The sequence below is a fragment of the Leucopleurus acutus genome (genome assembly GCF_964270905.1).
Source record: "Leucopleurus acutus genome assembly, chromosome: 9".
Classification (NCBI taxonomy): domain Eukaryota; kingdom Metazoa; phylum Chordata; class Mammalia; order Artiodactyla; family Delphinidae; genus Leucopleurus; species Leucopleurus acutus.
In genome coordinates, this window is record NC_139144.1 from 79,520,140 (window position 1) to 79,547,715 (window position 27,576).

At 40.9% G+C, this 27,576-nt stretch overlaps 1 protein-coding gene across 1 annotated transcript in view; it reads right to left on the reverse strand.

Moving 5' to 3' along the window:
- TSPAN12 (tetraspanin 12) overlaps window positions 1-26,964 on the reverse strand; it is a 65,894-nt gene extending 38,930 nt beyond the window's left edge. The window contains exons 1-5 of the mRNA XM_082845996.1: window positions 26,878-26,964; window positions 26,468-26,636; window positions 25,366-25,501; window positions 11,243-11,325; window positions 9,472-9,607 (exon numbers count right to left, since the gene is read on the reverse strand). Coding sequence (XP_082702122.1) covers window positions 9,472-9,607; window positions 11,243-11,325; window positions 25,366-25,431 — 285 coding nt within the window. The 5' untranslated portion in view covers window positions 25,432-25,501; window positions 26,468-26,636; window positions 26,878-26,964. The remainder of the gene's footprint in view (window positions 1-9,471; window positions 9,608-11,242; window positions 11,326-25,365; window positions 25,502-26,467; window positions 26,637-26,877) is intronic.
- Between the last annotated feature and the right edge of the window lie 612 nt (window positions 26,965-27,576).

Sequence of the window (27,576 nt, forward strand, 5' to 3'; positions counted from 1 at the left end):
CCACAAGAGCCCTTGGCTGGCTGGTCTCCCTAAGGGCATCCTAGCCCCACACCCAGTTTCCTGGTGCCTACTTTAGCTTACTAACTATAATTTTGCTATTAAACCTGAATTAAATACATCCAGATTAATAAAATTTTGTTTACAATGTACATCTGGGAAAAAAATTCTAAAGCATTAGCTAGACTGTCCCACCTGAAAACCTTTATTCCTTCATCAGTAAAGGCACATTGTTAGAATAAAATACATCTTCCATTCTCTCTTCCATCATTAAAAGGGTTCTCTAAATGTGAAGCCCCCTTAGCCCAGAGTAGCAGGACCAGGTAGCTATCTTCTCCCAGGTAAATGAGAAAAAGGCCCAGAAGAAAGCAAGAACAGACACTGCTTCCTGGGTTATGTAGCAAAAGAGATATCCCATCACTCTGCAGCTCCCAAAACTTCACACTGCAGAGTATGTGAACAAGATATATTCAAGACATCTCCATAATTTGGCCCTAGGTCACACAGCCAAGTCTCAGCCTTGTAAGACTGGCACACGTCTATCCAATGACCTACACATGCCCTTTGCCAAGCACTCCGTGAGCTTCTGAGTCTTTTCACAGCTGCTCCCTCCACTAGCCTTTCAATTCCTCAAAGTCCGTTGCTTCCCCTGCAAAGGCCCTTCTCCCACCTCTGCCCATGAATCACCAGCCATCCAAATTCTGCCCTCCCCCTCAGATCTCAGTTCAAATGATTCCTCATGTCCTTTTATTAAATGCTCTTGGTAGAACAAGGCTATCTATTGTTCCTTACAGTTCTTTTACAGTACTTTAATAACACAAAAGAGAACTTTTAGAATTAAAATATTTTAATTACAAAAGGCAAACTTCTCCAAGTCTTGTTAAAAGTTATCAGTCTGTGTCTTCAACTCGGCTGTGTAAACCCTGCACAGAACCTGAAAATTTATAATATTTTAAATGCTTGTTTCCTAGAAGAGGCACTGAAAAGATTCATATTTTTACTTAACTAGCAACAATTCTTACATTGGCACGTATCATCTAATAAAATTCCAACTTTCTTAAAGATGTTTCTGAAATGTCTTCATAGTTGTAACCATATTGCGGAAACTTGTAGTTTCCAAATTTTTAAGTTTTAAAACTAAAATAATGGTAATCTAATGAAAGTTCAGGGATAATCACTTATTTCCGAATAATTCAAATGTTGTGCTTAAGAGGAATACTAAGCGATACAACTACAGTGTTTATATATTTTAAATAAAATTTAAATTAGTGTTTCTGTCATGTAAGCTGAGAAGATTCATCTTAATCTGAGCACATAATTGGAGCCTGTAATAACCCTTTAACTGAATAAAGGGGGAAATGGGGACTTCCCTGTTGGTCCAGTGGTTAAGACTCCATGCTTCCACTGCAGGGGGCACAGGTTCGATCCCTGGTCTGGGAACTAAGATCCCACATGCCACACAGCGAGGTCAAAAAAAAAAAAAAAATCTCTTCTACGAATAAAGGGGGAAATATATGGATCACAATTCTGAAAAAGTAGGTGTTTTTAATTTAGGAAATTTCATGAAAAAAACCTTTAATTCATAAGCTATTATTTAGTCATCAAATTCATCAGATATTGCATATTAAGTAAATATTCAACATCATTTTTCTATACAGGTTTTCTGAAAGCTACTTTCCTCATTATAGCTTAAGCAACTTAATTCTCTCGTCTTTTACGTGTCATTTGCTTGTCTATTGATTTAACTCTGTTTCCTGAGTCATCTAGACACTGATATGATTTTGAATGAATAGCTACTGTTTTACCTTGGCCAAGGGAAGTCAATAGATGTTGGATCCAGATGTGAAAGCAAAAACTCTACACAATTGCTGAATTAACCTCAAGGTAGCATTTGCTGAACCTGTAACCAGCAGCCACAGCAGAATCACCCCTTCAGAGCACGTGCTGCCTGAGAAATATCTGTCACTGAACTCTGAACAGACTAGGGATATTCACCAAATCAATGGGTATAGATTTATATGGCTTATATTTAACCAAAGCTATCGCAAATGTATATAATAAGAAACAATATATAACAAAGCTTAAAATGCGTACCATGACAGAGTATACCTAAATTACACCAAAGTCAGAAATACAAAACCTCGAGCCATTCATACTTCAAACTCTGAAGTAAGCAAAAAGTCCAAAGAACACTCAAGATCCTGTCACAAAGACCCACCACTAAGGGCATGAATATCATGACATTTCCTTTCAGAGACATCTGCTTGTGTGCTTTTCTGGGGTATAATTAGAGACAGTCAAACCAACATCACTGAAGAAACAGAAAGGTTAATGGAACTCTGTCCTGGGCTTTGTGTGCATACAAAACCGAGATGTGCAAGCTGAGCCTCCGGATGCAGAAATGCCTACGTCATCTTCAGTTTCCTCTGCTTGAAATTTTTGTGAGTTTAACAACTAAATTTTAAAGCTATAGCTCTAAAAGAATTCTAGTTAACATGTCAAAATAAAACGCATATATTGAAGGGATATGTTTCTATTAGATGAAAAACGCATACATATTGAATAATACCCCGTTTCCTCGTGTCAAGTAATACAACCATTACTATCATGTGCAAAAATTCTGTCTCAGCAAAGTCTGCTGAATTCAGCTGCCTTCCACTCAGTCCTCAAACTCTAGTCTTAGTCTAGACCCCGTGCATGGCTTCCAAAGACTGGGGTATAACCACTAACCAGCCTTCCCAATGCCTCCAGCCCTTAATGTTATCATTTCATTAAATGATGGAAACACCCATTGACTCTATAGTCCAAGGGATAACATCAGACTCTCCTACAAAGACCTTCATGGTTGGACTACTTCATGCGCTTTTCACTGACACCATAGTTACACAGAACTTCTAAGTTTTGCCTAAACTTGCCATGTTCTTTCACTCTTCTGTATCTTTGCACATACTCTTCATGTGGCTTCCCTCCTCCACCAGAAAACTCTTACACATTTTCAACATCCAGCTCAAATAAAGACTCTCCTGCCCAGCCTACTGGAAATCTCCAACCGCTCCTTGTTCAGGGTTCCCACACTAATTTATTTATAACCTTAATACTGTATCGTGCTGTGATATTTTCTTTGCAGTCACCCATTTCATCTTTGTATCTCATGTCTATCACAGACTGAGTACTCAGTATATGTTTACAGAGGGAAAAAGGAAAGAGGGGGGAAGGACAGAAGGCAGAAAGGGAAAGAGAAGTTGTTTGATTCTTGGACAGGATAAGGGAGAACGATGGTCGAATTTTTAGAGTTCCTTCCTTAATAAGGACATTAAAAGATTATATTTTTAAAAACGGAATGACTACTGAATACCTTGGATTACAGATGAAGCATATTTAAATTTTATAGAAATAGTGCCATTAATTAATTAAATGTATTCCAGTCACTGGGCGTTGGAATGAAACACGTATAGACTTGTATAAGTTGAATCTGAATGCTAATGAAAGCAGCTAGCAGGTGTGTATCTTCAGGCATCCTACTTCCCCTCAGGTGTAAAATAAGTCTAACCATATAAAGTTGCTATAAGTATTTTCTGAGAAAACAGAGTGAAACTCTGGGTAGATGCTGAACGTGCAATCAATGATATGATGGACTTTGATTTAGAAATAAAGGTGCTAGGCTATCAACCAAAACTATAAATAGCAAATAATAAAGATATTTAACTTAATAATTTAATTTTAACTTAATGGGTTATAAGGAGCTGTATAATTATTAAATGTATAACTAGTTAAAAGAAAGACTTAAACAGAGTCAGTAGAAAATTAACTACTATTTAAAGATATTCCTGTTTTGCATTATGATTTTAAATAACAGAAAACTGAGGATGGTTAATTTCTCCATGGCCATTAAAAACGTACTTGATTTCTCTTAAGAGAATCATTTCAAATCTGGTTCAACCACTGGATATTTTAAGAAAGCTTTAAAAGTGCTTCCACACAATCACTAGCTATGTGCAAATTCTCTGGGATAATAAAAGTGAAAAAAAAAGAAAAGAAAACCTTCCCTTTTAAATACAAGGTACTGATCTTAAACATGTAAGGCTCAGGCAACTTAATTTCTGACCAGTGCCTGACAAGTTGTGGTTTGCTGGCAGCCGAGCATATATTAGCATCACTCTCTGACAAATGACGATCTCCTGACGGTGGTGTTCAGCTGTTGTCGATATTGTAAACATGTCTGTTCAATCTGTTTACATTCCCCCTGAGCTGGCACTGCCTTCCTAATGCCTCTGTTAATAGCAAGGTAGAACTGCAATAACAAATGAATTTCATTTAGTCTACAGCTAAAAGCCTTGGGAAGTACCCATCTAAAGCTTGAAACCAATTTCCATTTAGCTTTAATTTCTCTTGTAAAGAGAAAAGGAATTTCTGTTACCGAAATTACTTTGAAAGTCATGGCACATTCAAGCTTATCTTCCTATTCATTTTGGCTTGTTTTCCCAATATAATTAGAATTTAATTACTTGTAATATCCTCCTATATGTATATAAAATTTGCTGTTCTGTGACAGTTTCATATTTATTAAGAACAAATCTGGTTAGAGCAGGGTTGCCAAATTCAGCAAGTAAAAATACAAGATTCTCATTTAAATCTGAGTTTCAGATAAAAAATAATGTTTTAGTAGATGTATATCCTAAATATTGCATGGGACAAACTTATACGAAACTATTATTTGTCGTCTATCTGAAATACAAGTTTTATTGGATGTCCTGTAGTTTATTTAGGAAACTTAAATTAGGGTGTTTTAGCAATCTGCATCTATAATTCAATAAAAGGGTCGACTTCATGACCAAGGTTCACCAGAAGTGTTTTCCTACAGGTGGTCTCTTAGCCTGCAGTTGTTTTGTTGGAGGGGTGAGCGTGGGAAGGCAGGTCGGTTATAAAGATCTGTTTTGAGCCTCTCTCACTTTTTCTTGATCAGTCTGATGAATAATGGCATTTTGACTTTTGCTTAAACAGCACCATAGCCCAGTTGCCAGACCTTTTCTTAGTAATCATTCAAGAGCTGTGGCAGCTCTCAGAGATACTGGTGGTCTTTTTTTTTTTTTTTTTTTTTTAAAGCTTTCTTCTCTAATCTGGTTTACAGGTCTTAAAAGTGAAGCGCGATTTTGAGTACAAGGAAATGGACAAGTTGGATTGAATGCATTGGGCTTATTTAAACATTTGTATCCAAAATTAAGGAACCTCCTAATTAAAAAAAAAAAATTAGGATAAAAAGCTAAAGGATAAGAGGCCCGCATACCACAAAAGAAAAAGCTAAAGGACATAAAGGAAGAAATCATGTGAGTTTCGTTGCAAATATTTGCCAAAGACCTGACATCCTGTCATATCCTGCGTTAGTGCTCACCCCATTAAGTGCTCACTGTTGTCAAAACCTATGTAACAGCCAGGCTCCTCCCTTAAAATCTCACCCTCTTCACTGCCTTCCAGACACCATCCTCCCTATCTGATGTACTCACACTGTTCTAATTTCCTGTCTATTACTCGATTTCATAAAAAGTTATTAAAGCAATAGGCAAGATGAATGGTTCATATTATCAAGTTGTTTGTAGTCTGACAGTTTGGGCTGGTTATAAAAAAAGGGAAATTTATAATAGGAGAAACGCACTGGCCTTCAAAAGTTGAGACATGTCTGTTGGAGACATCGGTAAAGGCCCAATGAGAATGGGCTTGGCAGTCAGAAACACAGAGGTCTGAATCAAAGCTTTACCTGCTAGTGCTGAGTGACCTTGGACATATTACTGAACCTCTCTGAACCTCATTTGTAATCATCTCTCTTAGATGATTGTTGTTGAGTTTAAAATGAAAGATCATAGGGAAAATGTTTTATACAATGTGAGATGCCTAATCCTTAAGATATACTAAGTATTAATAATTAAATAATACTAAGATACTTAAGCATTTAAGAAAAGGCAGCAATTACAGAGTAAAATAGTGAAGTTGTTGTAAACATGTTGTTCGAACTAGACTGTGATGATCTGAATACCATATACTCCATTTACTAGCTATGCAAACAGGCAAATCACTGAGCCAACCTGTGCTTCCTTTCCTCATCTATATTATGGGAATAATTATAGTATCTATCTCGAAATTGATTAATTAATGTAAAGCCCTTCATATAAAAATTTCATTTAAACCTCTACGAGTCTGAAAGCATTACAGTTTGTCAACACACGAGAAATGTTAACTACTTTGATTATCATCATCATCTTTGTCATTATTACAATTTCAGGAGGTAGTATTTCAGGCAAATTGTAATGGGCTGGTAGTACTGAAACAAAAGCATTAAGAAGAAATTTCCAGCTAAGGGACGGCAGGAGTAAGAGCAGGAAAGAACAGTCACAAAATGAAGTAGGTAAGAAAGCTAAAAATGGCAGATGAAGGTTTGATTGCAGAAGAGCTTGATGCAAGATTGAAGTGTCTCTAAACACTTCATTACCCAACCAGAAGTCTTTCAAGGTTTCGGAACAGAGGAGTAATGTGATCACTGTTGCATTGTATTAACTGGCAGCACTGGTTTGGGGTAAATTAGGAGACAACAGAGGCAGGAAGTTTAGTTAGGGGGCTCTGCACTGTTTCAGCAAGAAGTCAGGAGAGGGACCTCCCTGGTGGCACAATGGTTAAGAATCCGCCTGCCAGTGCCGGGGACACGGGTTCAATCCCTGGTCCAGGAAGATCCCACATGCCGCAGAGCAACTAAGCCCGTGTGTAACAACTACTGAGCCTGCGCTCTGGAGCCCGCGAGCCATAACTGCTGAAGCCCGAGCACCTAGAGCCCGTGCTCCACAACAAGAGAAGCCACCGTGATGAGAACCTTGCGCACTGCAATGAAGAGTAGCCCCCGCTCACGGCAACTAGAGAAACCCTGTGCACAGCAACGAAGACTCAACGTAGCCAAAAATTTAAAAATAAGTAAAATAAATTAAGAAAAAAAAAAAAAGTCAGGAGAGCCTGAACCTGGGCATTCCAAATAAGAAAGGAAGGGACGGGATCCCAAGATTGTAAAACTAGAACCGACAGGATTTGACAACTGTTTAGAGAAGGAGGCTATGGAAAGAAAGGCAGAGAAAAAACTGCCTGAGAAGCAGATCAGATGCAGATCAGTTACGAGCAACAGGCAATTGGGAGCTGAGACCACAAATCATTCTTCAAGCAAAGGAAAGGCTGTGCTGGGTTTAGACAGAGTAACATCTAGGAACTTGCTAAGAGGAGACAGGCAGCCCGATGGGAATGGGGAACAAACTGCCACAGATAGTCAACGGGAAGGAACAACCAAGAGCTGACGGCAGCCAGGGACACGTGGAACAGCGATGCACCAGAAGCTGCTTTGTGGAAAAGAGTACATCCACCAAAAGGGGCGGGATGGGATAAAGCAGTATCAATCTATGCCAGTCATCCTCCTGGAGGAGAGGCTGACCCCTTGGGACTGAGCTTGGAGCTCTTCTCTAGCCTCAGTACTCAGAGTAAATCTTATTAGAGGTCTTGTCAGACAGTAGTGAAATTGCCTATCCACTGTGTATACACTGGTCTGATGGCAAAGGCTAATAGTGCCTATATTCTCCATAAATGTTTGAAGAATGGATGAATGAACAAGTTTCTGGCCCTTAGAACCTCAGTCCTCCATGTCACCTGTGCAGCATAAGGTTCTTTCCAACATCACAAACTAGCTCCCATGCACAAGTCTCTATGACTCATCCTACCCCAAGGAGAGCCCAAATTACCTCGTTATTTGTCAAATTGTTTTACTTGCATTCAAGCAATCTAATGGAATGCGTAAATGGTTTTCAAAATATGTTCTTAAAAGTCTTTGAAGTTCCATGAAATACGCTATCCTACCCCACCCCACCTCCACAGTCCAGGGACCATCCAGAATCATACCAGTTGGGAGGAGGAAGAACAGCAGCTATATTTAAATTGGTTGTATACATAGGACATCGTTGTAAGATTGTGGTTTTAAAAAAGGATTCTGAGATTTTTTTTTTTTGAGTTTCAATACCTTATCCATCCCTTAAACTGTAAGTTTCATAAAAAGTAAGTACTTTAGTTTGTTTAAATTATTGTCCAAATTTCTTGAATTGCAACATAGGTGCCAAACCCTTCCACCTCCTCTCCCCTGAGAGAAGAAAATTAATGACATATTATAAATAAAATACAGTCAAAAGCATTGTATACCAAAGTGAACAGAAGTAAGGCAATGGGCATGTCCCCTTTCTCTGCAGCATTTTCTGTTTTCCAATCATGGATCTAAAGAGTTATCCTCCACGAAGCCAAGTAATACATTAACACAGGTTGTTCTTGTGAAATGCAAAGCTTTAGTTCAGCTTCACACTAAGAGTCTGTTTTAATGGGCTTGGGACGGGAGCTAGTCAAGCCCTGGCGTGCGGGAGCTGTCTCCTGAGAGCCAATCTGTGCTCATCCCTCCCCAGCTCTGCATTCAGTAATGGCAAGTTGGTAGCCTGAAATCGACCATGCTGGGAGTATTTACATCACAGAAATCTTCAAATGCTACAAATCAGGGCTTTTTTTCTGCTCAGATATCCAGCTTATCAGCACACCATAAAAACACCTTTTTTTAAGTTCCCTACAAGAAATGAGTGCACAGATACCATTGAGAACTACGGCAAAGAAAGGAATATACTCAATGAATTACTTTTTAGGAATCTGATATGTCTGCAATTACATGTTAGCAGCCTCAACCCCCTGGGGCCGTTAACATATAATATTTTATACAATCAATGAGCTTCAAAACTCTATCTGTAAACTGTATTTTTAATTGACTCAAGTTTTTAATGTTAAAAGAGGGTTTTCTAATTTTTGAATTAAAGGCATAATCATAGATTTTGGAATCATAGAGCTTGAGTGCTGAAGGGAATTTAAGAAGTAATTTAGTCCAACTGTTCCAGAATTTTTTAAAAAACAAAACACTAAAACTATAGAAACTGAGACTCATATCCACTAACCTATGTAAAGGCAGTGCCGGGATTATGATGTCTGTTTGCTACCTCACCACCTGAATTTCCACATGGGTTTAAGTGGTGGGTTTGCTTAAAACAAGAAAAGAGAGAAAGAAAGAGAGTTCCATTATGACGTCTCAGTTCTAGTCCCGAGGGGGCTGTTGGAGTGGTAATAAGGTCCGTGACACTAGAAAAAATTCGTACTTTCAGATGAAAATGTCAACACATGGCCTGAGTGAAATAATTAAATAGTGTACATATTTCCGCACCTCATCTTCTGAGTACAGCAAATACTTGTACTGAAATCGTCTCTCATGGAAAGAACACTTCCCTTCTCACAGGATGTTGAACAATGAGCACAGATTAGGGAACCGCTATCACAGTTCCCTAAGCATGTAAGCTTGTGCACTGATGAACCAATTATACATTACTGGTTGGTCTTTTTAACCACAATAAAGAATAGATATAAACACCGTACCCATGCAAGAAGCAAGAGATTTCTTTTTACTGTTCCACAGTATCCTAACATCCCCACGATGATCAGGAAACAGCAAACAGCAATCATGACCGGATGAACCACAGGAAAATAAGTCAAGATGACAGCCTCCTCTACCCTGAAAGAAGAACAATAATGTCATATTATAAATAAAATATAACCAAAATGCACCCAAGACATAGTACAAGACACAACTGACTTGTGTTAATAATCCTTTAAATCATCACGCCTCAAAGCTGAAGACTGGATTTCTATTTCAGAATCACTGAACAATCACCAATTTGCTTGCTTGTTTTATTTTTTGTCTTGTTTGGTTTAGTTTTTTATACAAGTGGTAGTCTTCCGACCTCAGCTCATTTAAAATATAAGATAGGGGTTGTCAGTAAAAAGTCGATCTAATATTAGCTCTGAAGCCTTAACCTGAGGAAACCACATGAGACTTTTCACTATTTCTTTTTGTTTATAAATTTATTTATTTATTTATCTATTTATTTATTTTTGGCTGCATTGGGTGTTTGTTGTTGCGCACGGGCTTTCTCTAGTTGTGGCGAGCAGGGACTACTCTTCGTTGCGGTGCACGGGCTTCTCATTTTGGTGGCTTCTCTTGTTGTGGAGCACGGGGCTCTAGGCGTGCGGGCTTCAGTAGTTGCGGCGCACAGGCTTAGTTGCTCCGTGGCATGTGGGATCTTCCTAGACCAGGGCTCGAACCCGTGCCCCTGCACTGGCAGGCAGATTCTTAACCACCGCACCACCAGGGAAACCCTTTTCAACATTTCTTAACTGAGAAGACTCTCCCTACTCTTCTCTGGTCTGGGACTCCATATGCAGTATGCACTTTCTCCCCAACAAATGACCTTTCCCAAAGATGTGAAACACTGCTATGGAAGGGAAATTGGTCTGAATTAAAAGGAAGGGAGGGAAATGCTTTCTGCTAAGACTGTGAAAAAATTATTAACTAGAGCCATAACAGTACGAGTAATAATTAAGATAACAAAAAACGACCATTACAAAGGGCTTACTAAGCTCCATCGTGTTAAGGACTTTATAGAAATGTATCTCAGTTAATCCTTAGGAAAATCCAGAGTGGCATTTAGTACAATCCCCACTCAGAAATGAAGAAACTGAGGCTCAGAGAAGTTAAGTAATTTGCCCCTTGAGATGTTAGTGGGTCAATCCTTGAAACTGGGTAAGAAAATGACATTTGGGGTTTGGTTTTCATTAGCTCAGGAATATGAAGGCAAGAAGAAGTTGGCGATCATTTTCTTAAGGAAAAGTAGCTGTGTCGTCCTTTATACACAAATATGACACGGCTGGCACACTGTCAGAAGGACAGGCAAGTGGTATTACCATAACCAGAAGTGTCCTCCAGAACCAGTGGCACACCTTAATGATATGCTGGAAAATGCAAGTGTTGCCATGGGCAGGAAAAACTTTCCAAACGATCGTGGATGAGCACTACCGTCTAAACACCCTGTTACTTATAGTGTCTGAGGAAACCCTGATGAAAGAAATCAATCTTTTTTTTTTTTTTGCGGTACACAGGCCTCTCACTGTTGTGGCCTCTCCCGTTGTGGAGCACAGGCTCCGGACGCGCAGGCTCAGCGGCCACGGCTCACGGAGCTAGCCGCTCCGCGGCATGTGGGATTTTCCCAGACCGGGGCACGAACCCGTGTCCCCTGCATCGGCAGGCGGACTCTCAACCGCTGCGCCACCAGGGAAGCCCTAGAAATCAATCATTAATCATAAAGCCTACCTTGTTTCTGCAGTTAAAGTCAGAACATTATTTAGGTAGTCCCTCATCCAAGCGGAAACTGCCAACACGCTGATGGACATTAACTGGGGGGAAAAAAAAATACAAACTGGTGACGAAGGATTTATGCACCATGCTCTGCAGGACTCATAATAAAAAATTAAGGATTTTATTTACATAATCATTATGTTTTTTCCTAATTACCATTTACCACCTGTTGAAATTTACTATTACTATAAATATCTGCCATTCTGTTTTGTAATCATGTCATAGCTACTAAATAGAATGTCACTAAACAGTATACAGATAGCGGAACTATTAGATACGGTAGTTCAGGACAGGAGTTGTACAGAACAACTAAATTATCCAATGTACAACATAAGCCTAAAACATGTCATATGTAAAAGCAAGGGAGCAATGAAATACTACTGATGTTGTCCAGAAACGTCACAGGAGCTAACTTCAAAGGACTTCCATTGGCTAAAGTTAGACAATTTGAGCATGAAAATAATAGTCATAATAATAATAATAAATACAACGGTTTAAAACATCCAATATGCTAAAATCTATGAATTCACAATAATCGTTAAACAAAACTCATTAGCCAGCTTTGGAGGATGTTGGATATTCAACTCATTATTCAGAAAACTGATAAGAATCCAATATTTATCCAATCTTTCCTATACGAACTAAAGAAAAGAACCAAAGACTTAATGAAAGATTTTAATGGAAGAATGTCTGCTAATAAGTACAGACAGCACGACAGAATGTCACTATTGGATAATCTTTTCTGAAATAATGGCTCTCTTGGCAAAGATCCTCAACGACTGCCAAAATTATCAAGTCAGTGGCTCTCAGTCCCGTCTGTACATTAGAATCAACCAGGACTCTTAAAAAAATTACTGAGCCCAGATCCACCCTGAATCAATTCTTGGAAGTGGGGTCTGGGCATCAAAAGTGGATAAAGGCTCCACAGATATTCTAATGGGTAGTTAGGGCTGAGAACTACTGCATTAAGTGTGAAAGGCTGATGGGGACTTTTAGAATGGAGAGATACGGTTGACATAAAATACCAGATGCCCTGATCAATCTTAGTATCATAAAAAGAGGCAACTGGATATAATAATGTCCCCAATATGATGCAATCAGAAGTACTCAGAGATACCTTTGAGGTTAATTTAACCAAAAAGTCAAACCTGAATCTAATCAAGCCTCCAGCTCTATCAGTTTATAGGAAGTACAGGGAACAGATTTAAACTTGTTAAATGTCACCATGCAGATGCAATCAACAAAATCAAGAATATAAGAAATTTTACAGAACAAATGATCTGGTTTCTTCAATTTAAAAAGCTGGCAGGTGGAACAAAAAGAAGGAAGGAGAAACTGTTATACATTAAAAGAGATTTCAGAGATTGTCCAAGGCAATGTCAGGATCTTGGTTTGGATCCTGATTTAAATGAACCAACCACAAAGAGCCATTTATGAGAAGACTGGCGATATTGGATATTTGAAAATATTTACAATAGCCAGGTCATGGAAGCAGCCTAAATGCCCATTGACAGACGAATGGATGAAGAAGATGTGGTACACATATACAATGGAATATTACTCAGCCATAAAAAGGAACAAAAATGGGTCATTTGTAGAGATGTGGATGGACATAGAGACTGTCATACAGAGTGAAGTAAGTCAGAAAGAGAAAAACAAATATCATATATTAACGCATATATGTGGAATCTAGAAAAATGGTACAGATGAACCAGTTTGCAAGGCAGAAATAGAGAGACAGATGTTGAGAACAAACATATGGACACCAAAGGGGGAAAGCGGAGGGGAGGGGTGGTGGAATGAATTGGGAGATTGGGATTGACATATATACACTAATATGTATAAAATAGATAACTAATAAGAACTTGCTGTATAAAAAAATAAATAAAATAAAAAATATTGACATCATAAAATAAATTATTGTTTATTATTTTAGATATGACAATAGTATTTTTTTTTTAAGAATCCTTACCTTTTACAGATACATGCTGAATGGTTTAATAAAAAATCCCGACGCATGGGGATTAAGTGAGAAGTGGAGGCTGTGTTGGTAACTGGGGATTAATTATACTGTGCTTTCTACTTCTGTATGTTTTTAATGGTCCATAATTTTTAAAAAAAGATTTTTTTTTAAACAGCAACTATCTAGAACACATTCAAAATGAGTCTTCCTGGGAGGCTTTTCTAAAAGCTGAAGGTTAACTCTAAGTTCTGAAGGCCTTTCCTATTTTGATGGAAATTTTTCTCAAATTGCCTTATACTTATCTTCTTAAGTGCAGTATAATGAATTTCAGCTTAATTTGATTTTTAATAATTTCTGGCATCTTGATGAACAGTGATTACCATTACGTTACAGGTTTTCTGTAAATGCTGAAATAATGAACATACAAGATAGGAATGAGTCTTTACTGACTCAAGGAGTGGCTGTAAACATGCTTTCTGGATAAGGGCTCCTAGGTCAGCAGAGCACGTGGAGCTCCACCTGCCTGGAAAAGCAGCTAGTGAATTCACGCATCCTTCATCCAGTTGCAAATACAGTAGATCCCCGCCTTATCCGAGGGGGATATTTTCCAAGAACCCCACTGGATGCCTGAAACCTTAGAGAGTACCAAACCCTATATATACTAATGGTTTTTTCTATAATAATGGGCAGGTAGCATCTACACCTTGGATACAGTGGACAAAGGGATGATTCACATCCTGGGCCTGACAGTAGGAGATTTCATCACGCTTCTCAGAACTGCACACAATATAAAACTTACGAATTGTTGATTTCTGGAATTTTCCATTTTATATTTTTGGAACACTGTTGACCGTGGGTAACTGAAACTACAGAAAGTGAAACCGAGGATAAGGGGAACTACTGTATTTACTCAGCCCCAACCATCTGCCTTGTGCTGTCTGTGCTAGAGTACAGACCCAACAATGCATAAAAGAAGCAAGATGTCAGCCTCTGTGGGGCTTCTTACAGAACACAAGGAATAAATACGTAAACCAGATAATGACAGACTGTAAAAAGTGACACGAAGCACGGAAAAGTGAAGTAACCTGTTCAAGGTCTTGCAGATTCTAAACGGCAGGGCTGGATTCAAATCCAGGCCTTCATCTTTGAAGCTTCAGGGTTAGTCACTAAATGCCTTCCAAGTTTACAAACGAGCCTTATATTCCCCAAACAGCGAGGAGATGCACCTGCATAGCATGCAGGGTTCCTTAAAACAAGGGAGGGGTGGGGTTGCAGGGGGAGGTCCTCTGTAGGGGTCAGGCTCAGTCTGAATGTCTGAACTACTTTCTTTGCTGAACGAGGGCTCAGGGCTCAGTGGCTTAAAACAGGTTAAGAATCCTGGGATCACAGTTCAGAGGAGAATTAGGCCACTTATTACTATCCTCATTCCTGTTGGGAATGAAGAACAGATTGTAAACCTCATAAAAGTTACCCAGTGGATCAGCCACAGTGTATTAAACATGCTTCCAGCTTCTGTAAACTTGATGCTTTAACATCTGTTCTACATGCTTATGCTGGACACACCTTAGTCTGGACAAACTGATAATATGCCTGAGTCACCTTGCCTTGGCCACCTTCCACCCGCCCTTGTGAGAAGTCCTTCTTCAGGGCCCACAGTTTTCATTTTCAAATACAAACCAACCAATCCGGAGCCCACACTCCCAACCACCCCTTTATTGAGCTCTCTCCTTCCAGGCCACTCTACACATGCCCGAATCACTGCAAGGTCCAGATGCCAGACAACTAGGGACAGAGGCTGCTGAAATTATTCAAACTAGCCAAAACCTACTTATCCTGCCTTGCCAGTTCCTCCTTGAAGAAGCCCCAATGAAAGCACTTGTTCAGTCTCCCTCTCTCCCTGCCTCGCAATGGACCCCACCATGAGGAGACCTGTACTCTATCTCTTAGGATCTGTGAGTGTAACGGACTATCTTTTCAATGGCAGCTGTCTCCTGATCTGTCGATCTTACCAAACCTCAATAATCACAGTACCTATTACAACACACAGGGCTAGCAGGGGACCATGGACTGCTTGATTAAATCTGATGCTAGGTGGTCTCCCTCTACTTGGCTATATGTGGGTCTTCAAATACCTTATATGTTTCAGGGGAACGGGAAAGTCTACTAATGTGCTATTTTATTTAATTACCTTAATTCTTTTGCAGTTATAAATAATTCTCCCCTCTCTTTATCATTCTTCGAAATAATAACTGATCTTGATTTCTCCATCCTTTAATTTCTCACAGGCTGTTTAGCCAATTTTCAATATCATAGCTCTAAGACAGCTATCAATAAATTATCAGATTCTTCATTTTGCATGATATAGTATCAGCGGTTGTCATTATATACACAGTACTTCCATTCATAACAAAAATGTCATTTTTTAAAACGGCATATTCCAAAACATTTCTAGTACTGTAGAACAGTTAAGAGCATGGGTTCTGAAGTTATTCTTTCTTTCAAAAAAATATGTATTGATCAGCTGCTCTTTGTCAGGTACTGTGCAATGTGCTAGAGATATATACTGATCGGCAATAACAGGCACCAGCTCGATTCTATGGTGAAATTTACTAAGTGAAGAGATCACGTGTTAGTCAAGTGTTGGTCAACTCATCAGAGACACAAATATGTAACTGCAAAGTGTAATAAGACTAGGAAGGAATAATACAATTTGCTGTAAGAACTTCTTTTGGGGGACTCCCCTGGTGGTCCAGTGGCTAAGACTCCATGCTCCCAATGCAGGGGGCCCAGGTTCTATCCCTGGTCAGGGAACTAGATCCCTCATGACGCAACTAAAATATCCCACACGCCACAACGAAGATCCCACACGTGCCATGAAGACCCCGCGTGCTGCAACTAAGACCCAGGTCAGCCAAATAAATAAATCAATTAAAAAAAACAATAAATATTAAAACAAAATCCTTTTGGGGTGACTGACCTATTCCATGGGGTCAAGGGGACTTCTCCAGACAGCTAAGATCTGAAAGATAATTATCAAGTTCATTAGGGAAAGGGAGGTTGAAAAGAACATTCCAGTCAGAAAGAACAGCAAAGGTCCCGGGGTGGAAGGCAGCATGATATGTGCAAGGAAGGGAAACCGGCAGGGAGCAAGAATGGAAAGCCAGGCAGGGGTCAGAGCACACGGTCTTAGAGGTCATCATGAGGCATATGGTCTTGACCACAAGGACCATAAGAAGCCATTGTATCAAAAAGCCTTGGTTTGGGCTTCCCTGGCGGCGCAGTGGTTGGGAGTCCGCCTGCCGATGCGGGGGACGAGGGTTCGTGCCCCGGTGCGGGAGGATCCCACATGCCGCGGAGCAACTGGGCCCGTGGGCCATGGCCTTTGAGCCTGCGTGTCCGGAGCCTGTGCTCCGCAGCGGGAGAGGCCGTAGCAGTGGGAGGCCCCCCTACCGCAAAAAAAAAAAAAAAAAAAAAAGCTTGGTTTGAATTTGAATTCCAGCTCTGCTCCTTTTCATCTATATGACTTCGGGTATGTCATTTAATCTTTCCTAAGCTTCAGTTTCCTCCTATATAAAATGTTATAATAGCGAGTCCAACTTCATAGAGCATTCACAGGATGAAAAAAGCGTAGGATTCTTACACATATTCCCTGTTACTATCTTATACATATTACCTATTCCTTTTGACCTCAGGCCTTTCTCTTAACCTTTCTCAGTTTAGGAGACAACTCTTAAATCAGTTCATAGATGTGATCTTCAGATATTTGAAGGTCTAACAAATGGATGGGAAAGGCCGCTCTGGATAGAACTGTCTATTGGACTTCCATAGCCATTCTTATTTTTGACATCTCTAAAACTGAACTCATTTTCATTCTTCTCGAAACCTGTGTGTCCCTCCCACTGTTTTTCCTGTCTCGGTAAATGGTATAATCAATGCTTCAGTCACATCCACTGGCACCTTGGCAAGCAGCCTGAACCTCTCCCTCTTCCTCAGTCCTAAATCTAATTGCTTTCAAGTCCAACGGATTGTTCCTGCAACACACCTGATAAATTCCTCCCCCTTTCCTGCCATTCTGGCTAGTTCAAGCCCTCAGTCTCTTGCCAGGCAATTATAATCACCTTATAATAGAACTCTCCAGCTCACAGATTCCACCTCAAATTCACCCTTCAGTTAGCTTTATAAAACACAGATCGAGCGATTCTGCTTATAAAGCTCTAATAGCTGCCCCTTGGGGCCCCTCCCCATCTCTCACTTCCACTTCCCCCAACTCTCTCTTAGAGAATAAGTTTAAACTCTACAGCAGGACACACAGGCCCTCTTCAGTCACCCTTTGACCTATCTCTTCAACTTATTTCCTGCCAACTCCTTCCCACACACATTCTGTCCTTGGATGAAAAAAGTCCTGCTTGTGCTTCTCTGATATGCACCACACAGACCTCCCAAACCTATGGCTTTGCCCATGCAGTTCCCTCTGCCTGGAATGCAGTCCTGCCCCAGCCTTTCCATATCATGAGCAGAGCAACCTTATCCTTAAAGACCAGCTCAAACATCAGCTAGAATGTAAAGTTTTCCTCCCAGCTCCCTCCTTACCCAGAGTCAACACTCTTGTCTAGACTTCACAGAGCAGTTATCTACCGTCTCCTATTTTTACCCACCCATCTCATTCCACTAGAGGACACAGACCACTGCCTCTAGCCCCATCTCACAGTAGAGTACCAGGCCCAGTAGTAAGACCTGATACATATTAGATGAATGAATGAGAAAATAATTAAAGAAAGATGATTTCAACTTGCCAGATAAGCTAACTATTGGAGAACTTTAGCAAAATCAGGAGATGCTTTAAGTAGAACTGAGCTTTCTATCACTGGAAGTTTTCCAGTAGAGAGATGCTTGCTGAATTACATGATGAAAAATTTATATATCAGGTCAGAAGCTGGCTTAAGTGTTCTCAAAAGTCGTTTAAACTACAAATGTTGCATTCTACTTAGCCCCGCTGTTTTTTTCACTGTAGTCACCGAAGCATTGTAGCTGTGCAGAGAACATCAGTAGAAATGAATAATATCAACACAAAGCTTTATCTCACAGTAAACAAGCAATTCTGAAAATACACTGCTTTTTATTATGACCTTATTTCCAGCTGCATTAAATGGCTGAGAAAGTTCAATTCTCAAAGAGTGATTTTACTTACTGTTGAGAAAATAATAACAGTAACAACAAATACAGTGCATGCTATAGCAAGGAACTAAGCTAAAATGAGACAAGGTCACTTCAATAACTAATCCTAATGCTATCAAATCTAGAAGGACAAATTATGCAACCAATTCAGGACTCCTTACAAATAATGGTATTTTCTACTACCTTTCCAAATTAAAATAAAATAATTCTTCAACTGTCATTCATGATGATTAAATTATTAGGACACTGTAGTTATCACATGTAACTAAGTTTATAGCTCCTTACATCTTCTCCAATATTGCAAAATATTATCTGTAGTTCAAGGAAGTATTTAGAAAATAACACAAAGATTACTTTAGAGAAATATATTTAATATACTACTTGGCAGGACCTCTGCCACCTTCTGTCTTGCAAAAAACGTTCAGAAAATGCTAGCTCTCAACAAATATTTATAAAAATGAAATTTGCTGTGTTGCAGATATATTCTGGTTTTGCTTGAATTTAATCATGTAAAAAAAATAACAAGAATCAAGTTGCTTCCTATATCAGAATTTATTATGAAATGTATACCTATAGTTTCCAGGAAGTAAGGTTGCAGTCAAAAAATAGACATTTACATCCTTCAACTGTCTGGCATATATAATATATAGTCTTATATAAGGTGACAGTAACACTAACCATTTCTGCTCAAGGCGGACAGATGTCTAAAGCCAGCCACCTAAACTTTTCTTTTTATGTCAAATCTGTTAGCAAAGAGCGGAATGTGGAAGAGAGACCAGGAACTTAGTTACATTTCTGTCTCTACAGAGAACTTGGACGAGTAATTCAAACTTTTAGAAACTCTTTTCGCTCATGATGAAAATGGAAAAATTGAACTAGATGCTTTTAAAATTCCCTTTTTTTCTTAAAAACAAAAGGATTCCAATTATTATTTATTAAAATGTAAAGGTAAATCAATGTTTTTTGTTTTTGTTTTTGTTTTTTTGCGGTACGCGGGCCTCTCACCGTCGTGGCCTCTCCCGTTGCGGAGCAACAGGCTCCAGACGCGCAGGCTCAGCGGCCATGGCTCACGGGCCCAGCCACTCTGCGGCATGTGGGATCTTCCCGGACCGGGGCACGGACCCGTGTCCCCTGCATCGGCGGGCGGACTCTCAACCACTGCGCCACCAGGGAAGCCCGGTAAATCAATTTTTGATAATTTGGAGGCTAGCAGTCCAAGGCAAGTACTTCCCAGGAACATGTCTGTCTCAGTTCCCAAGCCTGCTCCCATCCACCTTTTAATCAGTTCATGCCTCAACCAGCTTCCCTTCTGGGGGTCTGGGGGGGAGCCGGGAGCAGCAGAAAAAAGCAAACAGATCAGACTATTTGCCTGAAAGCACGGGCACTGTAAATGATGGCTGACACAAGTTCCGAAGATTCCTTGTGGGTATCATTTAAGCACGAACATCTACTAATTAAGGATGAATAAATCAATAGCACCTTGGAGCTGTGCTGACTAATACTTTTTATAGATCATGTTGCCCTGCAGACAGGGTGACCATACATCCTGCTCTGACCAGGATGGTTCCACTTTAAGCCTCTGTTGTCCTGTCATCATTATTAATAGAGACAACCCCTTATAACTTCACTCTCAAAATTGTCCTGATTTCCACAATAAATGATCTGGTCACCCTATAGGCAATGCAGGCAAAAGAAGGGTGAAAGGCCTCATTCTACACCGTAGTTTCTGTGCAGCCCAATGGCCCAGCCTGTGACTGTTCTGAGTGGGGAACGATGCCTGAGGGGCCTGTGAGTCCAGTTGGCAGCAGGGCTGGGCCCCAAGGAAGCCTCCACGCCCTTCTCCTTCTCGAAATGCTTCCTTAAGAAGCATGCAGTGGCCTGTCTTTGCTCAGCTGAGCCAACCGCATTAAGAAAAGTGTATTAGCTTTGCCCCTGAGACTAAAGCTTATTGAATGTTTATTTTTAAAAAGCACTAACGTTTCTCGAAGGGCTCTCCTTTATTCCTTAGGAAGAGTTAAAGTAAACTGGAATGCCTTTCATAGTACAAAATTGTGGGGGGGTGGAGAGCAACAATTTACAAAGTAGTATTTTAACATGAGTATATAAATGCTGTATGAATGCAAATACCCACTTGCCCAGAATCTCTTTAGGGTCTACGGGGGTCAGACACCTAAGGTTCACTATAGAAAACCGGAGAAAAAGCAACAGAACATTGAGTCTTCTGCTTTCTTCATCTAGCTTGCATATATCCCAAAAGTGTGAGCCAGATTTCCTGTCTGCTTTTTAGGCTTTCTTTTATAAGCTTCTTTTCATATTTTGTCGAGGGTAGTTCCTCTCTCTTGCTACTCTGTGGTAATGGTAAGTGAAAGACAATGGCTCTTATCTGCTGGTGAGGAAAGAGAGTTTAAAACTACAGGTGGGATATTATACTTTTAGAAAATAATAAACAAACGTGATGAATGTTAAGTGTTCACCAATTTCAAGAATTTCCAAAAAGAACCATATGTATCCATTTTTCCAACAGCAGAAAATTATCATCTAAGAATGGCAAACACTCACGTCATAAAGCCACAGAAGTTGTCTTTAAAATGGAGGAAAGCTTTCATTTATGAAATACTATGGCATTTAAAAAGTAAAAGTGTGATACATTTGAAATAAAAATAACCCATTTCCTCGCTCTATCGTGGCCAGAATGTGAATCATGGTCTCCAAAGAGCTCTCAGGGCAGTTTACTCACGTGCACTGTGTCTCATGTGCCTTTTCCCGTTACAAATCCACAAAACTCATGACAAACCTCGAAGGTCCAGTATCTGTCTGCCAGCCCCAGTAGAGCTGAACCAGGATCATGCTTCTTTACAAGTGAAAGAGCCACTTCAACAGACGGCAAATCAAGGTGACCGGATCCACAGCAATGAAAGAATGCAGTGCATCTGTGATCTTGAATATTCTATGGATTGTTTCCTCTTAGACAGGTCTATACCTCCCACTTAAAAAAATTAAATATGCGAGATACACGTTTTTACTGAAAAAAAAAAAAAATCACTGTTTGATATTCAACTCCCAGAACAGAAAAACAAAATTGTATAGGTCCTCAGTGTTTTTCCAAATAAGATTTATTTTTCTTTCCCTAAAATCTTTGTTGGGTAGAGAAGGGGAGAGGGTACCAGTATAGTAGAAATAGATAAGAAAAAGTCTATTTCAGATGCTAGGAGAAGAGTAAAAGGATACAGCTTTTGATCCTGCAGTTAATGAGTGCAGGTATCTCAATCCCACAAAACTAGAGGCCAGTACAGTCGCCCTCTCCACACTCAGGATGAACTCAGGTTCACGCCACACTAGTTTGTTCTCCTTCTAAGTCCAATGAGAACTAAAAGCAAGGACTAAAGCCTTGCTCCTCCAGATGGGGCACTCAGACCAGCAGCAACAGTGTCACAGAGGGGCTTTAGAGAAATGCAGGCCCAGCCCCAGACATACTGAATCAGAATTTGCATTTTAACGAGATGCCCAGGTGATCTGTATGCACGTGGAGGTTTGAGAAGCACTGCTCTAGGGGACTTGGAATGAGCAGGTGGACAGCTAATCCCTTCCTACTGAAGACGTTTATTTCTCTGCTAAATTCAGCACCGTTTCCAATAGTACAACTTCTGCCGCACTTAGAGAAAAAAAAAATTGGACTTTGAATCCCTATTCTGCTACTTACTGGCAAGTTAATGAGCTTCACTGAGTAACTTCTCTTTACCACCACCCGCCATTTTCCAGGCGGAAAACGAGAATTAGATGAGAATTAGATGAAAGAGTAGTGTAAGGATGCCCAGGAATGTGTGAGGCACAAGTAAGGAAATACAGGATCTGCAAACATTGCTTTAACTTTGAAAGAATAACACCAATGTCCCCAAAGTTAGCATATACATTTCATATAATTCCAAAAAACTCCTGACAGATATTTTAATTGTATAAAATCATCTCAAAGAAAAAGAAACCTTAATCAAGACAAGAAAGGCAGGTGCTTTAAAAGAACAGAAGAATAAAAAAAGATTATATAAAACTCTAGAGAAAAATTCTACCGAAAAAACATATAAAAATTTGTTTATATAAAGTGATGCTCAAGCTCACTGATAGCGGGGGAGGTAAAGAATAAAGTAACAGTGAAATAACACTTTAAACCTCTTAGATTGGTAAAAACTTAAAAGTTTCATAAGATGGCAGCAACATTACATGTATATGATGTACATATAATGAGGTATATTGGTGCTTCTATTTCTAGGAGATAGATTCCCAGGACAGGATTACTGGGTCAAAGGAATGGAGGAGCGGTAGCAATAGTAGCAGTATTAATCACAACAATAACCATTACTACTGCAAGGATTCCTTTGACTCATCAATCCATCTCCTGGTAATCTACTTATTACAGTAAACTATTCGTGAGCATCATTATTGTAGTAGTAGTAACGACTGCGGGTACTACAGCTACTACTGCTACCGCTACGACCTAGATAGCGCTTATTAAGTGCCACTGTTCAAGCACTTCACATATATTGAGTCTAATCCCCCAACAACTCTAAAAAATTCTAAAAAATAGGAACCATTCCTATTTTGCAGACTAGGAAACTGAGACACTTAAACGTGCCTGGCAAACATAGTAAGAACTACATAAATGTTAGCTATTTTGTTGTCATCATTACATATCCTCTGACACAGCAATCCCGCTCCTGTAACTCTAAGCAAATGAGAAAAACAACCTAATAAAAAATGTCATGAATATCTATATGAATGTACATGAATGGGTATACGTGGACAGGTATGAGTAAATACATCTTTGTATGAAATAAAGAAAAATAGGGCTCCCCTGGTGGTGCAGTGGTTGAGAGTCCACCTGCCGATGCAGGGGACACGGGTTCGTGCCCCGGTCCAGGAGGATCCCACATGCCGTGGAGCGGCTAGGCCCGTGAGCCATGGCCGCTGAGCCTGCGCGTCCGGAGCCTGTGCTCCGCAACGGGAGAGGCCACAACAGTGAGAGGCCTGCGTACAGCAAAAAAAAAAAATAATAATAATAATAAAATAAAGAAAAATACAGAGGGATGCTGAGTAGGCAGTAAACTCGGATTATTTTGTTGGTGGGGAGATGATACTTGGAGAAGAGGAGGGCTGGAGAAAGGGGGAAGCAATTTTAATAAATCAGAACACACAGAAAGTGAGAATGTTGAAGTACAGGATAACAACAAAGAAATAACATTTTACATTCTTTGGGGACACAAAGAGCCCTGGAGGAGTTTAAGGAATAGGCATTTTTAAGCAAATGTCATTACTCAGAAGAGTAATATTTTTGTTAAGTGATTTGGGTTCCCCTCCACACACACACATAATACAAGTTATTGAGAAAATTTCCAAAACATTATTCTATGTTGCACAAAAAAAGTCCTAGTAATTCCAAGGTGCGAACACAGTAATCGTCCATGTAAAGGCACCGTCTAGGGCCAAGAAAGCTGAGTTCTGCTCCCGGCACTGTCACCATTGGGCCATCTGACCTTTGGCTTCCCGTCACTAACCTACACTTAGTTTTCTCATTCCCAAAGTAAGGAAGTTCGACCAGATCATCTTAAATTCCCCTTTAGTTATAAAAATGTGATGATTCTGTAATTAAAAACAATAAAGTAGAAAAGTGAAAAACTAATAAACAGAAGTGACAATTATCACACATTTTAAAGGAACAAAGTTCAAAATCTTAATACCCTATAGTTAAGCAGGTAATTTAATGACCTTAATTAAATTAAGTTTGTACATTTAAATTAAATGTACATTTAATTTGTACATTTTTAGAATTAAAAACTGCAATAAGATCAGTTAGGTATTTTATATTTCCAAGTGGTGAATATAACTACTCAATGCTTTAAGTTTCACGTTGAGAATAAAAGTTGCCAGTTTAGATATCTTTCAGATTACTTCCTGACGTAAGGCTTCATTTGTCACCTTAAAATGGAGCCATCCATAAGGAGTAGTTCAACCAAAATGTCACTCTCTAGAGACCACATGTCATAACCCTACAAAAAAAAAAGCTGGTAAATGCCAGCTAGTCAGCCAAATAAATAAATTACTCATTAAAAACTGTAACAGAACGTTTTGAATATAAATTATTAATAGAACACAAATTTGGGGAAAAAAAACCTAACTGCTTAAGCAGGACAGCTTCCTGAAGCAACCTTCAACGTTTAAATTTTTACAGTTTCCTCAAAAGTTTTGTAAATAACAATGTGATTATTAATAACACTTAATGAAAATTTATGCCTGGGTGCAATGCATAAAAAGTCACTAACTCACAGGGCATAAAGATTTCCATGAGCTTGTTAAATTTTATGTATTTTATTTCCTTAAATGGTTATGGGATTTTCCAAAAGCATACACAAAATTCCTTAAAGCTTTGCCAACTTAGAAATAGTTACACGGAAACCACCTTTTCAGACTATATGGAATCTCCCAGAAAAATCTACTTAGTCTTTTGATAGGATATCTGGGTATGAATTCCTACAAAAACATAGTAAGACTTCTGCCCCCACCAGATTTTATAGGATGACGTAAGGAAACAATTTATGGCTTGCACAGTTATCTGAAATTCCTGAAAACAAGCAGTTCCCTAAGTAGTGTGTCAAAATTTTCTTATCTACAAGCACAAGCACGTGCATTTATTTATATCCCCAGATTAACTTCAAGTCTAATTTTACTGCCACTAGTATCCAGCGGTGGATTTCTTTTTTTTAATTACAAATGGAACTTGAGCTAGATCAAAGGCATTTTAAGGTCAAAATTTACTTCTCTGAAAAATAGAGGGTGTGATCCCGTGTAATTAATTAATGCTTAGCCATGCCCTTTGGCGCATTATGTGGTGGCTATAGGAAACCGAGTCCAGCCGTCCCCACCTGTTGGTGCAGTGGACTGCTTGACTTACCCAAAAGAGCAGATTGAGCGCGTAGAGCAGGCAGCGCAAACACTTCACAGAATCTTCTCTGGCCATTGTGAGCCCCGGGAGGGAGAAGCCCCATCCTTTCACCACATCCTACCCCCACGGGCAAAACAGCAGCGATCTGCAGAGGGCGGGGGATAACAGGGGACTTCTCACCACCGCGCTCCTCACCCACAGCCCATCCCTCCTCTGCCAGCCCTCAGATGGGTGCAGGTCTGGTCCGAAGCCTAGTTCATTCGAGACATCGCTTCATCGAAAATCATTTGTTAAAGTTATAATAGTAACCTAAACTCCCCAAAGTTCCAAACAGGCTTCAGATAACACCTGCTGGGAAGAGAAAAGATTGTCTCCCCGGATGAATGAAGGCGCGCAGTAAACTCGGGTTCTCAGGGGACACGCGGCGGTGTCCTCTGAATTCTGATGAGACGCTCTTTAAAACCTCCCTCAGTCCACGCCCCTCCTCGGGGAGAGCTCTGCTCCGAACTGTCCCGAAGGTTGGAAACCACACTCCCGTCCCCCCCCCCCCGGAGATGTCACAGACGCCGCGGGCGACACCGAAGGTGAGAGTGTTCCTCTCACTGGGACAGTTCCTGGGCCCCCCACCTCCGCACCCCCTTCGCCATCCCGCAGCTCGGGTGTGAACGCGGGGCACTGGAGGGGGCGCAGCGCTGAGCTGGGATTCCGCCCGGCGACTAGGGTTTCTCCGGGAGAACACGAGCAATGATGTTTGGGCCCCGGAATGATGGATTAGCCGGGGGCGGCGGGCGGGGAGCGGGGAGGGGCGCACGGGAATTAGGGCCGGTGCAGCTGTGCAGACGCCGGGTTAGTCATTCACGTCCCCCTCCCCCGGCCCCGGCCCCGGCCGCGACCCGGCTCTCCCAGCCGCCCGAGGAGCACAAAGCCGAGCGCGGTCAGCCGCCCCGCCACCCGGGCGCGCGCCCCCGGCAGGGCGCGCGGGGAAGCGCCGGCGGCGGGGAGCCCCGAAGCCAGCACTCTAAGTAGTTTAGCACACAGCGCCGGGGGCAGCCGCCGCCGGCGGGCTGGCGGGACAGCGGGCAGGAAGGACGAGAGACGCGCGGCCACTCACCGTCGGCGCTGGGCTCCGCGCCCCGATCCCGCCGGGGGACAGTCGGGGACGCACTGCGGGGGCTCATCGGGGCAGCGACGCTCCTCCTGGAAAGCCGCAGGGCTGCATTGACTCAAACTGGAGAAGCTTCCTTCTCTTCCTCTCCCCCCGCCGCCGCCGTCGCCGCCTCCTGGGAAAAGGGGGAAAAAAAAAAGTCCTGGGCAGCAGTTGCTGGAAAGTCTCTGCTAAGCCACCTCCCAGCGCCGCTGTCCCTCCCAAGTCCTCGCCAAGTCCGGACGAGGCAGCGGCGGCAGCCAGGGCCAGCTGCACGAACTCTCAGCGCATGCTCGGGCCGCCGGCTGCCCGGGTTGGATCCTAATGGGTGTTTCTGGTCCCCTCACGCGGCGTGAGCCCCCGAAGGGACGCCTCACCTCTACAAGGGCCAGAGGGAGAAAAAACCTAGGGACTTTGGAGAAGTCCGCGCAGCAAGCCCCTTAAAAATGGTGGTGTCGGAGGAGGGGAGGCTGGGTTATAACCATAGGGAACAGGCTTTTATTATATGAAAATATTTGTGTTTGAGAAGGGGGGTGAAGGAGTGGCCCAACCCGATTCCTGCAATGAGAAACTAGTTTTCACAACCTTTCTAGAACCACCTCCTGCGATTTGTCACTAACATGGTGCCCTGTGCTCCTTCTTATTGCTTTGTTGCCCTCCCTGATTTAAAAAAAAACAGTTCTTTCCCACTTCCATGGTGCACTAATAGCATTTACTTACACCCCAGGGTAGACATGTGGAGATCTGACGGCCAGAATAGGAAGAACATGTTTAACTCTTTCACAAGTAATGCAAAGTTTCAAAAATTTTCTCGCAATAGGATTGTTTGAGCTTTAACAGGGTAATTTATCTTGAATTGTGTATATGGTAATGGGTTTTGAATTTTTTTAACAAAAAATTCAGGAAGTATTCATAGTAGGAGACTATACTTCTAAAAGTACCTTCCCTTTTGAAAGTAAGAAATTTCAGACGTAAAATATGGTGGAATTTTGATGTTTTATGCCTTGTGATAGTCCACATCTATGACTACTTCTGTGTGCATTGTGTGGCAAATAAAACTTCACTAACAAATGTGA